The sequence below is a fragment of the Chelon labrosus genome, assembly GCF_963514085.1.
Source record: "Chelon labrosus genome assembly, chromosome: 23".
In the NCBI taxonomy this organism is placed as follows: domain Eukaryota; kingdom Metazoa; phylum Chordata; class Actinopteri; order Mugiliformes; family Mugilidae; genus Chelon; species Chelon labrosus.
The window spans coordinates 15663319-15676669 of record NC_140356.1 but is presented as its reverse complement, the minus strand read 5'-3'; the positions used below and the strand labels follow the sequence as shown (position 1 = coordinate 15676669).

General features: G+C 43.8%; 1 protein-coding gene across 1 annotated transcript in view; it reads left to right on the top strand.

The window, feature by feature from the left end:
* magi2a (membrane associated guanylate kinase, WW and PDZ domain containing 2a) overlaps positions 1-13351 on the top strand; it is a gene marked incomplete at its 5' end in the record, with an annotated part of 242434 nt that overhangs the window by 75993 nt on the left and 153090 nt on the right. Inside the window, one exon of the mRNA XM_084573366.1 lies at positions 4280-4396. Within this exon, the coding sequence (XP_084429492.1) occupies positions 4280-4396 (117 nt within the window). The remainder of the gene's footprint in view (positions 1-4279; positions 4397-13351) is intronic.

The window sequence follows — 13351 nt, the reverse complement described above, 5'->3', positions numbered from 1 at the left end:
TGACAGGGAAGAGTAGAGAGAAAAAACGTGGCGATGCACGTCAGTCAAACATGTTGTAATTTGAAGAAGCCTCGCTCACGCCGTGAACATACAGTTTGAATTTTTCCATTTCCAGAACAGACCTTGAAACATGCGATGAAGCATTACTGGCTCTTGACGCTGCTTCAAGTAATCAAACTGTTTTTGGTGTTTTTTTGTGACATTTTAAATTGGGTGAACTGGGATTAACTGAAGAAAAGAAAAGAAGGTAGAAAAATGAATGGAATGGGAATGAGAATCGAATATTGTAATAACAATAAAGAGAAGAATGGCTCAACACACAAGTACAAACTCACATACATGGGAGGAGTTTGGACGGAATCACAATCTAATACACAACATCCTTGTTGGCGAGGATGTGGGAGAATCATACACAGATTTTTTATTTCATGCAACCACTTTGGGATCATGTACATGCTGCAGCTAAGGATATTATGGGCTATACAATACCTAAGGAATGCAAGGTTCTGTATCTGGGATATATAAATGATTAGGGCTGAAACGATTCGTCGAGTTACTCGATTAACTCGATTACAAAAATTGGTCGAGGCAAAAACTCTGCCTCGAAGCCTCGTTAAATTCCTATGACGCGCACTATACGCGCAGGGATCTGATTGTTCCACACGGACCGTTGTTTTGGAAGCACCTATGCAAGCACACCACTAGCGCGTGATACATTTTGAATTTAGTTGGCGCGATGGCTAAAGTTTGGGATCATTACATTCTAAAAAAGGAAGAGAACAAAGTGCAGATACTGCAAAGTAGACCTGGCGTACCACAGCAGGACAAGCTCAATGATCCAGCATCTGAACAGAAAACATCCACATGCTGTTTCACCAAGCGTCGCTGAAACAAGGTAACGTAACCTAAACCTATACATTAATGTTCGCTGATTTTAATCGCATACTGTATGTAGCGATGTCATGATGCGGTTTGACTAGATATGATGTTTAGCTTCAGGGGCGGAGTGGCAATCGGGACGACCGGGCCAGCCGAAGGATTTACGCAGCGGATCACAAATTGAGCGGCCGCGAGGCGAACGCGACCGGCCTGAGTTTATTAGAATCATTGACGTTAATAAATTCTCCGCGAATAGCGGCCAAATACTCCCATATACTCCCCTATTATCATAAATTGAGCGGCCGCGAGGCGAACGCGACCGGCCTGAGCTTATCAGAATCATTGACGTTACTAAATTCTCTGCACCCTCATCTCTCTCACGCACAGCACGCGTTCACAAAAAAACACACAGGTTGCTAGGTTACCATAGCAAATAGGCTCACCCCAGAAATTATGTATTATTTGTTAGTAGCCTAATGGTAAATGCTGCAGGTGTAGAAATCTACATAAAACGGATATTTACTTTGATGTCAGGGCTAGATTACAACATGAAACTTGTTGTGCATATTAATAAATTAAATTGCTTTTTGTTTTACAGTAAGTTTGCTTAACTGTATTGTTATGTAATTGTTGGCACTGGCACTTTTAATGGGTAAATTGCAATACATGGGCTTAGTTTTGGAGCCAAATGTTGGAGTTGGAGTTCTCTGTTTTTTTGAGAAATAAAAGGCAAATGCTTGATCATTTTACAGCCACATAATTTTCGTTATGCATCATTTGTTTTGGTTGTTTAAAAACGTAAAAAAAATATCCGATTAATCGATTAATCGATCGATAAAGTGCTAGATTAATCGATTACAAAAAGAATCGATAGCTGCAGCCCTATAAATGATTATGTTATTAACAAGGACAGATATCTAACTAAGATATTATTGATTGCGAGCAAGAAGGAAAAACAAGAAAATGGCACGAGAAGGACGACCCTACAGTGGCTCCATATTATAAGAGAGATTTGTACTTTTGAGAAAATGACTAATGTGGAGTAATTGTTAAAAACTGGAAGCAATGGTTGATTTATGACGGAGCGGATAGTTGCATGGCCGTTCACGCTTTCTGAGCTTCCTTATTTATTTATTTTTAACTTATTTGACAGGAAAACCCTTTGGATTTGTGCTTATTCAAATACTTAAATACAAAAACCCAATAAAAACTGAAGTATATATAAAAAAACCGAGTGATCGGAATGGGAAAAACGAGGTCGGTTTCCAAAGCAAAGAGTAAACAAACAACAGTTTAATAAGGCCGTGTGTGAGGCTGAAAGATGTGTGTTTTCACCTCATGGCCATGGTAGAAGAAGGTTATATCCAGGCCATGTGGACGCAATAACTTGGATGAGATAGTTTTTCATCTCAAAGAGGCAAATCAAACACGTGCAGTTCCCCGTGCTGCATATAGGGGGCGTTGTAGGACCTGAATATCTGGAGGGATCCAGGAGAAAGAGGGGATCTCAGTGCGATAGGTCCCCACCGTCAGAGCCGTGCTTCAGCGGTCCCTCTCCGTCGCTCACACTTGCGCGCGGGCACACACACACACACACACAAACACACTTCTTCCCTTCCCGTCCTCTTTTCCGCTCTCTCTCTCTCTCTCTCCCCCTCTCTCTCCCTCACACACTCTCTCGTGTGCCGCTCATTGTGCCGCGCTCTCCGGTTTCATCTCTCCTCCGTGGAGTGCAGAGGAGACTGCCTGGCTGCCTTGCCGCCCGGCTGCCAGTGTCTAGATCGGGCCAAACGGAGACAGAGTTGAGGACCTGAGGGACGGGACGGTACCGAGGCGAAAAGGGAGGGGAGATTCCAGCGGGGGAAGATCCGGCAGCGAAGATTTCCTCCAGCGGAGATTATTTGCATCACAAAAAAAAACCTGTGGGAAAAGAGGACTCTGACACTCTGCACCGGCTGCACAACCGCTGTCCGCGCGAGAGAGGTGCCGTGTAGCGTGTCCGTTTGTGTGTGTGTGTGTGTGTGCGCGGCTGTGGAGTGTGTTCACCTTTTCAGTATGCAGATTCACTGGCTTGGCTTCTTTTCTCATGCAAATGTAAATTGGCTGGTTGTGCTGCTCCAGATCTTTGACAGAGACACAGATGCAGCCGGTCTCTGTAATTCAGGTTTGCATGATTATGATGCAGCGCTCTGTGAATTAGTTCAGGATTAATGTGTGCATATGTGTGTGTGTGTGTGTGTGAGAAGATCCAGAATGTGGTGAATAATTGATGTCTCCAGTATGACAGAAAACTTCCTAACTAGGTTATTGTTGCATGCACCGCTCATTATAGCCCCCACAATTGATTGCATGTTTGAATGCATCTGTATCTACATGTGCTGCCATGTATTCACCCCAACCTATCATGCTTTGGATGTCATTGCCTCAGGATCACACGGGGGGGAAATATAAGGAGGAGGGGGGGTGGGCTAAATGCTGTGTGGCGCGGTGCCAAGTTGCTGCTTTAAACAGGATGCTGAAGGTTAGACGAATGTCTTCTCAGCCCGTTGCATCCACTCCGCCTGGCTCGCTGCTCCTCTACTTCTACGCAGAGGAGTAACAAGAATGACAAGTGTGTTGGTTAAAGCGGCACCGTGAGGAATCCCTTAAGTAACATCATGCGAGCAGAGCCCCCGCCGTCTCCTCGCCGCCGTCCCGTTCTGCCTCCATTTCAAATGTGATTATAGGAGTGTGTGGCAGAGTGGATGGATGGAGCAGTTGTTGGGGGGGGGAAAGGGGATGGAGTTGATGCTTGTTTTAGCTACTCCCCCCGTGGGATTTGCCTCCCATCGCTCGTATCTTAGACCTCCATTCCTCTGTCGTCCCTCCGTCACTTTCTTCTCTTTTTCATCTTCTGTCCTGCTGAGCCAGCGAGATTTACTGGTTTTAAGTCCGTTCTCAGAACTGGGATTGCTGGAAATGGAGGGAGGAGAACGGCAGAGGGTGAAAGAGAGGGAGAGGAAGTGAAAACAGCCCTCGTGAGAGTCGGTGGGGGATTTATGCGTAGACATTTCTCCACACGTGTTTGGCCACCGCTCCAATTAACACCTCCACCAATCCGTGGTTACGCTTGACAGATGCTGAATCTTTGAGAGAGAGAGAGAGAGGGAGAGAGCAAAGCGTATTCATTAGTCGTGGCTGTTTGTTTGAAGGCAAATTGTTTGCTGTGTTTTTTTTTTAGGGATTCTGGGTCATTTGTTACTGCAGTGTTTGGATCTTCCTCTGCTTGCTCTTGAAATTTCGAGAGAGAAACAACATGTCCCAGTTTCCGACCAAGGGCTGATTAGACTCTTTCTTTCTGTGCTCGTGCAGGAACGATTTGATGGTCTGACTCTAATTACTGACCTTTGTGCACCTCCAGGGGGCGTGATAGACAAGGACCTGCGCCACTACCTCAACCTGCGCTTCCAGAAAGGCTCGGTGGACCACGAGCTGCAGCAGATCATCCGGGACAACCTCTACCTCCGCACCGTCCCCTGTGAGTTACCCCGTCCTCCCTTGGTCTGGCCTTTGTTGCCTCCACTCATATCATTAAACAGCAATTAGCAATTAGTGTGCAATCATGGACTCCAGACTCCAGTTTGTTTGTGGTCATCTGATTAAATCAGCCGCAATGGATCCTACATTTCCCATGATTCAATTTAAAAAATACATTTTCATTAGAGCCTCTAAATGGTCATGATAGCTATGTTTTCCAAAGTTTCCTCTGGAGCAACGGAAGAAAGAATAGTTCTCTTCATGATAATGAAAGGTTGAGTAATACGATTTTCTTTTTTAAAACTGGACCTCTTTAAGAAAGTCCAAACAAAATATATTAACAGATAATTATTAAATTGTTTGTGCTTAAGAAAATGTTTAAATATCCATTGCAGCTGTGAAAATAGCTAGTGAACACACCTTGATATGGTCCAAGGCTTAAGAACAAGCAGCTTGTCAGGCTACAGGAGTTTCGGGCAAATTTACCCTTCATGAAGCTCGGTACTAAGATTTGGCCCTAAGATAATCTGGTAATGTGAGTGGTTTACAGATCTGCTCTTAAACCCTTTGAACCACTCGCAGAATCATCACATTCAGACTGATTAATATCCAAAATCTGGATAATCACATCAACCAATGAGAGAGGCAAGTCTAGAAGGCTGACGGTGTTGCCAAGCAACAGTAAACATTCTAGCGCTTGAGGCTAATGTTAGCTAGCATACTGAAGAACAGACGCACAACCATTTCCTTGTCATCCTCGTTTCGCTTTCTGCTTTTGCTTTTTTTCTCACTGCGAAGAATTTCTTTTGGTTTGATTGGTAGTCTGCAAACCAGCTTGCAGGTGCATTGCTGCCACCTGCTGGACTGGAGTGTGGATCGGCAGGTTTATTTCGTGCTCCCTAATCTGGAACGATTCAGATTTGCTTTTTTTTTTTTTTTGCTTTTTTGATTAGAGAGAAGGATATCTTTGAAGTTTCTCCTTAAATGTGTGATGCAACCCAATTTCAAAATCATGTAGGATTTTTAAGCTCCTATAATCTCTGCCAAGGATAAATTGACCTTGGTTTCAGGTTGCTGGGTCAGGTTCAACACGTTTTTACCACATTTCTCAGTCGAATTTCTACAAACTCACTGACAAGCAAACTTGAGACCCGGCGGTATTCATGCTGATAGATACTGGTTGGTTTGTAGAGCTCTGGACTGTTCAGTTTTTGTGTATAATCTGCTGTGTGCATTGATTAGTACTTGATGGAGGCACATGAGGACTTGGGGCTTCCTGGATGGATCTCGCCATGCCCTTTGCTTCTCATGAACTATATCAGGATGCAATGTGATATTTTCTTACCGTGCATGCCATATCTGGTTGGTTTCAGACCCAGATCCCTCAAATATCAGTGTGTGTGTGGTAATCGATTAGCTGCCGGAGTGTTAGTTTAGCCGGAATCCGTCTTGTCTGAGAGTTCGACTCTTGTCGAGTGTTGACTGCTGCTCTCCATCTCTAATTAGCCGCATTAGCCGCCTCACAAGAGCACACAGTCGTAACGACAATCAAAGATAAGATTTGGAGGGCTTTAAGCAATTGATGCTTGGTGTTTTTAGTTTGGGATTTCAAACTGAACGCTTATCTCGATCTCGTGTGCTGCATGTGTGTGTGTGGCCTTTATCGGGTTTATTAATCCTCCAGTGCTTATTCAGGCTTAGACACACTGATGTTTAATCCATATTCTTGTGATTCTTTTTTGCCATTTGTTTGCTGAATGTATACTCATTGCCACGAGGCGGTTAAATTGTGATATTTAAAGGTGCCTGTTTGTGTGTGTGTGTGGGTACAAGCTTTTATTTGTGTATAGTGTGTGTTAGCCTAGCCGTGCCATTAGGCCCAGCTGTGTGATGGCTAACTCTCCCCTGAATCCCTAATGGAGGCGCATTCTTCAGGGCCAGGAGCAGGCGGATTTCGCTGGAACCACTTTTCCCTCTGCTCCTCTGAACAAAATAAAGCAGGGGAAGCAAAAATAAATTTAAAAAAAAAAAGAGCTATTTATTTGGACACAAGCGTAATTTTCTCTGATAACCACTCACAGGGCGGCTGCCGGTGAGGCAGTGAAGATAGAGGGAAGAGGTGAACGGTAAAGAGTGAGAACAAATGGAAGAACAAACAGAGGGAGAGCAAAAAAAGCAAAAGGGAAATGTGGGGAAAAGGCGAGGAGGCATAATGATAGGGACACAAGCTATGATAACTGTGGAGATAAATACACTGCAGATAAAGACAGAGAGGTAAGGGGAGGTTAGCCGGTGCTTTAATGAATCCTCAACAATGGGTTTCAGTGCTACTGAGAGGAAGCTTGGTTATGACTGAGCTGGGCTTTTTTTTTTTTTTAAATCTGAACTGATGGATGGGTATCTTGTGTGGAGAAAAACAAATGATAGTGAAAGGGGTAAATGCGCAGTTTGTGCTTAATTCACCCAACAGCTTCAGATATTACCTAAAGGCTGTGACCCAACAATCAGGCAGACAGCTGCGGTTGGTTGGCCTTCGGTGAGCGGCCCTGTATGAAGCATAGACTGTATAAGTGTGGACAACGTGTCGCCACTTCTCTGCATTGGTCAAACTGACGCTATTTTCCGGGGATACGGTCAGCGAAGTGCAGTCCGAGAGTGGAGCCGTTTCGTTTAATTACCACTACACTCTTCTGTACCTCAACGAGTTACAAGGAAAGTTTCTTTACAACTCTCACGGTCCCACTGGACCACTTTACGGAGCAGTTGGCGTGGCAACTAGTGAGCGCCATTATCTCACTTCCTATTTCTATAGTGTCAAATAACTAAAGCAAAACTTATCCAAACAATTGACACTTGAACATGCATCGACATTATATAACCTACCTAAAATGACAGAAACCATCCTTGAAAACGTGTATGTTAGTGTTTTAGTTCATCCCAAGTTCCATCCACTAACATGGAAGAGGTGGAGCTTATGACTTATACTGCAGCCAGACACCAGGGGGAGCTCTACTTGCTTTGGCTTCTCTTTTGAGGAGTTGTTCCCTCATCCATCTTTATATTATCCATGGTATGAAGGTTTCTCAGCTCTTCCCAGCTTACTATCTGCCTAGCTAACGAGTGGTTGATGTTATGATCCCATTGGTTCCTACCAATGCCTGATATGATGCTATTCTTGAAGAGCCTCATGAGGACAAATGATGTGGAGATTCAAGTAGACAACACCAGACCGGTCACTTAAAACTCTTAAATTCATCAAGAAAAATCTCCATTGGAGCCTGCTGAGATGTATGATACGTGATAGATCTAGAGGACACTAAGAGGCTAGGGAGAAAAGAGAATTGATAGATGTGAAGTAGTTCATCACAGCGATTTAAGCACAACCTTTGAGTGGTAAAGAAAAGACATTTTTCGTAGCGGGGGATGGAGGCTGGCGGCCAGACAGTATGAGAGTTACTGCCACTCATACCAATCGCGAAGCTCGGACGGAGTCGGCGAGGGCAGCTAAGGCTGTGCCAGCTCTTAGACAAATTGCCTGGTTGAAATCCAAGGTCAGAGCGTTAATAGCCTGAGCCCATGTGAAATCAGGCCTATCGTCTGGTAATCCACATAGATTAGATGCTGGAGATGGAGAGCCGGGAAAAGTAAGTGTGTGCAGACTAGTCGTGACTGGAAGTGCGGCCGCTCTGATCGAGAAAAGGTTGAATAACGCTCGTGCAAAAATGGAAGTGAAAATTGCAACGTGACGAATTACATAAATATATTTTTAATTTTCAAGTGTTTAAATATTTAGAGTAAATAACTTGAAGGTCACGGGAATGATTAAAAAGTACATCTCACGTTCTGCTCTTGAATACATAATCAAATATAAACACGTGCTGTGCCTCTAATGCAAGGAAATAAATATGTGCTAAGAATATGAAGGTCATCAGGATTATATGACTCATTTCACAAAGGCTTTTCATATTCTCATTATGTTTATTCCATGTCTTGACGTCCCTGACTTGGCTGTTTTTCTTTTCTTTATTTGAGTTGCTCCTTCACATCAGTGGACACAGTAAAGCACTTAGAAATGAGCATGCATGGTGGCTCTGAAAAATAGAGCTGATGATGTGGTCAGCTGCAGGTAAAAAGGTGAAAAAGTGCTCCATTTCCTTCCCTAGACGTCATAGTCACAGTCACAAAGTGTCTTTTTGTGACAAAACCTTGGTTTGAGCCATCTATGAAAAGTTGGACGTGCCTAAAACACAAGATAAAAAGTGATGGTGTTGCAGAGATGTGTTTATTCTGCTTCCCAGCCAAGTTCACAATCAAACCACTGTTACAGACTATTGAGTATCTATTACAGAGGATGAGCGGTTATGTAGGGGAAGTGAATGAATTAATGAGGGGGCAAATATGGACACAGTCTAAGACTATAAGAGACTGTGACAATGGTATTGATCATGGCACATGAAAGGAGTGGATATTTGATCACGTACAGTTTGAGCATGGTCACTTTTCTGAAATGCTATTGAGAAACTGTTGAGTTCAAGGATCTGTCGATGGAAATGACATAAGTTGGCAGAACAGAAGCAATTGATCGCTCTGATGCAAAAATCCCGTCAATCCGTTGTTGCAAGTGTTGGATTTCTGAACCTAAAGGATGTTTGTGAAAATTCTCAGTCATTCAGATTATGCTATATTTACAACAAAGGCAACTAAGTTTGTTAGAGGTTTCTTAAAGATGTTTCACCAGTCATCCATCTACATTTAAGTTTAGTCAGTTGGAAGTGAAGATGCCACTTGGATGAGAGGTGAAATGTCTTTAAGAAACTTTAAATCAGCCTAGGAGCCTTTGTTATATATTTGTTTTGGATATAATCTAAATCATATTGGACAGTCTTTCTAAAGCCCAGTCCTCATAGGTAGTGGATGTTCCAGGATCTGAACTTTTGGACCTGGCATTCATTCATGTGGGTGTTATTTAGACATGTAGCACCCACCTAGACCAGACCAGGTACCCCCACCCCATAGCAATGACATCCCTTGATGGTAGCAGCCATCCCCAGCAGGATGCAGCCTGAGGTGTTGACCTGGCCTCCAAATTCACTAGATCCCAAACTGATCAAGTATCTGTGGGATGTCCAACAAAGGTTCAAAAAAGTTCTACAAGTCCAGTTGCCTTTTTTGAACCTTTGTTGGATATACCATGACCTGGATGACTGAAAACCTTCACAGACCTATCTGTGGGATGATCCACAGAGGCCCCTCCCCTCAACCCATAGGACTCAAACACCAACGCATGAACAGCTCTTGCTGTTGTATACCATCTGCTTCATCTACATTTACCTAGCTCCAAGCTCGCTATGGGCGCTGTGAATTCATTGGTAGGAACCAAAGTTGTTTACAGTATTTCCCTGTAGTAAACATGTTGTGAACCCTGTTTACCACCTCAAAGTTGAGACAGTTCAGCTATGGTCAGGTTTCATATTATGGTCACGTAGCTGCTAGTCTCTTCCTTTGCGTACGCCCCTTTGCAGTAGATATCCCATAACCATTAAGCCTGAACCATTACGCTTTGGGAAGTGGTGCAGCTTGGTTACCATGTAAAGGATACAGGAAGTGATTTAAACAGAACATCCCGCTGAACATCGCCTAATAGAGACGTAAAGTTTATGACACGTGTGATTGGCTGTTCCCACATCTGCCTTCAAAGCGTCGCACGTGCTCGTCCGCTTTCATTGTGTTGTTGCACTGCGGTTTAATGCCTTTACACTCACACGTGTGTTTGTGTGAATCGGCCTCGACACGCATGGGCAAACAACATATGCCTAAATGGCAGGACGTAGTGGCTGAGACTGTGAGTTAATGGGGAGTTTGACGCCCACAGGGACATTGAGTTTGCGTTAATGGCTGGGGCAACCGTGCGCAATACTGATGGTGTTTACTAATGAGAGAGAGAGGATCCAAAGTCCATCTGTCTAGCCGCAGTTGTTGGTTTGATCATCATGAAGTCTTGCAGCATAGCAGGAAGTACGAATCTCTGTCTGTCTTTCCGTTTCTATCCTGCTGCTCTGCTGCACCGTCCTTATAATTGCTTCCTCTCGTTATCAGTTTTCCTCCCTTCCTCCTGTTTTTCTTCCATTTCTAAGCATCGAAATCACACCTAAAACTTCCAGGTGTAAGGTGTCTGCGATTTCCCCGCCTTTTTTTTTTTTTCCTTACTTTGTCACGTGTTTCTGTTTAATGGCCTGATGTCTGATGGATGACAGCAATAATCAGGCTAATAAAAAAAGACTACCAGCTCCCCGGTGCCCCACCATTCATTATTTAGCATCACTGAGAAACCCAATAAACGGTACAAGCCCTGTCGAGGAGGCGAGCCAGAGAGGGGGCCTCGCTGCGGAGCTCCGAGCTGAGGCCCAGTGTGGAGATGAATGAGTAGGTTGAGGCTTTTAAGACACATGTGGACTTGAGGTGACGCTGCGTCGTGAGCTGTTTTTTTTTTTTGTGTCTGCTCACTAGGAAAAAAAACCTGCTGCTGGTCGTCTTTTTTCGTCTCTCCTCCTCAAAGGTTAATCAGAGCAGACAAATACCTTCAGTCGAAAAACGCTCGCTTCCTCCGGTCCCTCCATTTACTCCGCTCTCCGCTTCCTCTCTCCTCATTGACTCACTGGAAGGCAGGGTGAGGTTTCCATGGCAACCGTTTCCACTCCCCGTCTGCGTCAAAGGCTCGACTCCTCTTAAAATCTCAACCCTCTTTCTTTTATTTTCCCTTCCATGCCCCCCTCTCCCCTCCCCTCCCCTCCATCCCCCTCTTCTTCTCTGCTCTGATTCCACTCTGTCGACTTCTTCCCACTTTACTTCAGACCGTAGGTCAGAGTAGTCTGGTATCGCAGGGTCAGCCGCCAAGAGCACAGCCGGCTGGAAATGACCAAACAGGAGCAAGTCTTCAACTCATAAAACCGAGCGAAGCATCCATATGAGGACGGAGGGAGGCGTGTGTTTTGTGCACGGGAGGGGGGCGAAGGTGAGTGACTGACAAGGCGGGACGCAGATGTGGATGTCTCGGGAGGCGAGCGTGACTCGACGCTCGGCGTTCGCCTGCAGACGTGAAGGGGAGAGAGAGGGGTGAAATTTGATCCCTAATTGGCCTTCAACGCATAAACCGCCCCGCCCCAAACTGCTGCCGTCTTCCACCCTTGGCGGTACAGTAATAGTGTCAGCTAGACAAATCCATCAGGTGTCCCGCCTGCGGTCACCTCACCGTGATGCTGCCACAACAGCTTCCCGCGCCGTCTTCTGTATAATGATCTGATGTCTGAGCGATAGAGGAGGAAATGTGACATCTCGATTCGTCTGGAGAGTTCTGCCGGTTAAGGATTTGAAACAAAAACACCTTTAAGTCTCTTCTAATGTGATGTTTAATTCAAAGCCCTATTTTATTTTAAAGCAAGCTCGTCGGCTTTTGTGTTTTTCCGCATCCTGAATCATTAATTTCGTGACTTATTTATCATCTTGAGTGAGAGCTTTGGCGCTGACGGCCCGGTTCTTAATGGAGCTCGGTTCCACTGCAGCTCATCGCTCCCGTGACATGTGACAGCCCGCTGGATGTTCCTGGAATATATCTCTGAGGGCCCAGTGATTGAAAATGACAGCTTCTTTGGGTTGGAAACGGGAGATAATCAAAAGTGGTGGCTAACAGAATAAAAATGGACCTCGGCTCACTTAATTGTGTCCACGAGGAGTAGTCTAAGAATGTCTTATTCACGCGACGCTGTCACCACGGAGCCCTCGGCGCAACAAGGCAAAATTTAGCTCGGTCAATCAGAGGTGGGATGTTTTTTTGGAATGGTGTGCAGCTCCTTCTACAAATCACACACTTGCCAGAACGTATTTGATAAAAAGAGTCATTATTTAGTAGTTTCACTGTGGAAATTCAAGCATAAAAAGGATAATACGGGAAGTTTCTATCGAGGTGTGTTTTTAGTCGTAGCAGTTTCTTTGTAAGGGCTTTGTGTCTATTTTGGCCGGAGGGCGTAGAGAGGAGTACACTATTGAGCTGAGAGTACTCTGGTCTTATCTCTAGGAAACTAAATGGAACTGTGAACCTGGCACTATCATTTTTAAACCCAACCTCAACTCGACAAAAAGAGTTTTCTCGCCTTTTTATTTTTTTTTCTCTTAGACAACGACGCGGCTGCTGACATGAGAATTTAGGGTGTTAATCAGGATCAGCTCGCAAGTTCTGGTGCATCTGCGATCAGTCAGTCTAGGAGATGTGTGTGGGTAGCAAGGGAAACATGAAAAATATGAAATGCAGAGAGACTTTTCAATCTTACTTATGCCGCCCTAAAGGTGGAGGTGAGATGAGATTTTTGCATGCACCAAGAAATGTAGCGTGTGCACGCATGGAAAACACATCTTATTTGCAATTTACTTAAAATTATTCAGGATTTTTGAAACTGTTGGTCGTTTATTTCCAATAGACACTCAAGCAGGAAATGAGTTCACTAGATTTTATCAGTTTTTATTGAGATAACGTAGCTAATTAAGCTAGCTTCGTGAGTTGAAAAAGCCGTCTCCAAATGGCTTTTTAATGTTTCCAGTGTCCAGAGTTTTAAACGAGAGGAGTCTTGAATGGGAAACTGAAGACATTTTACAGTGCACGCCAAAAGAGGCAAAAGACAAAAAGCTTTAATAACATTATTAACTCCATGTTATTAATGTTGATGCACATTGTTGCACCTTATTAATCCTCCCTGTGTATATAATGTATATTTAATATATAATTTTTTTATTCTAATTTATTTTATTTACTAGATTTTTTACTTCTATTTTCTATTGTATGTTTTTAATTTATTTTTTCCCTTTTTTAAAAATATTTTATTTCTTTTTAAATTTAATTTTTTTTTAAGCTATTTTCACCAATTTTTCTTTTTACTTGTGATTCTCAATAGTGTTTTTTTATGTG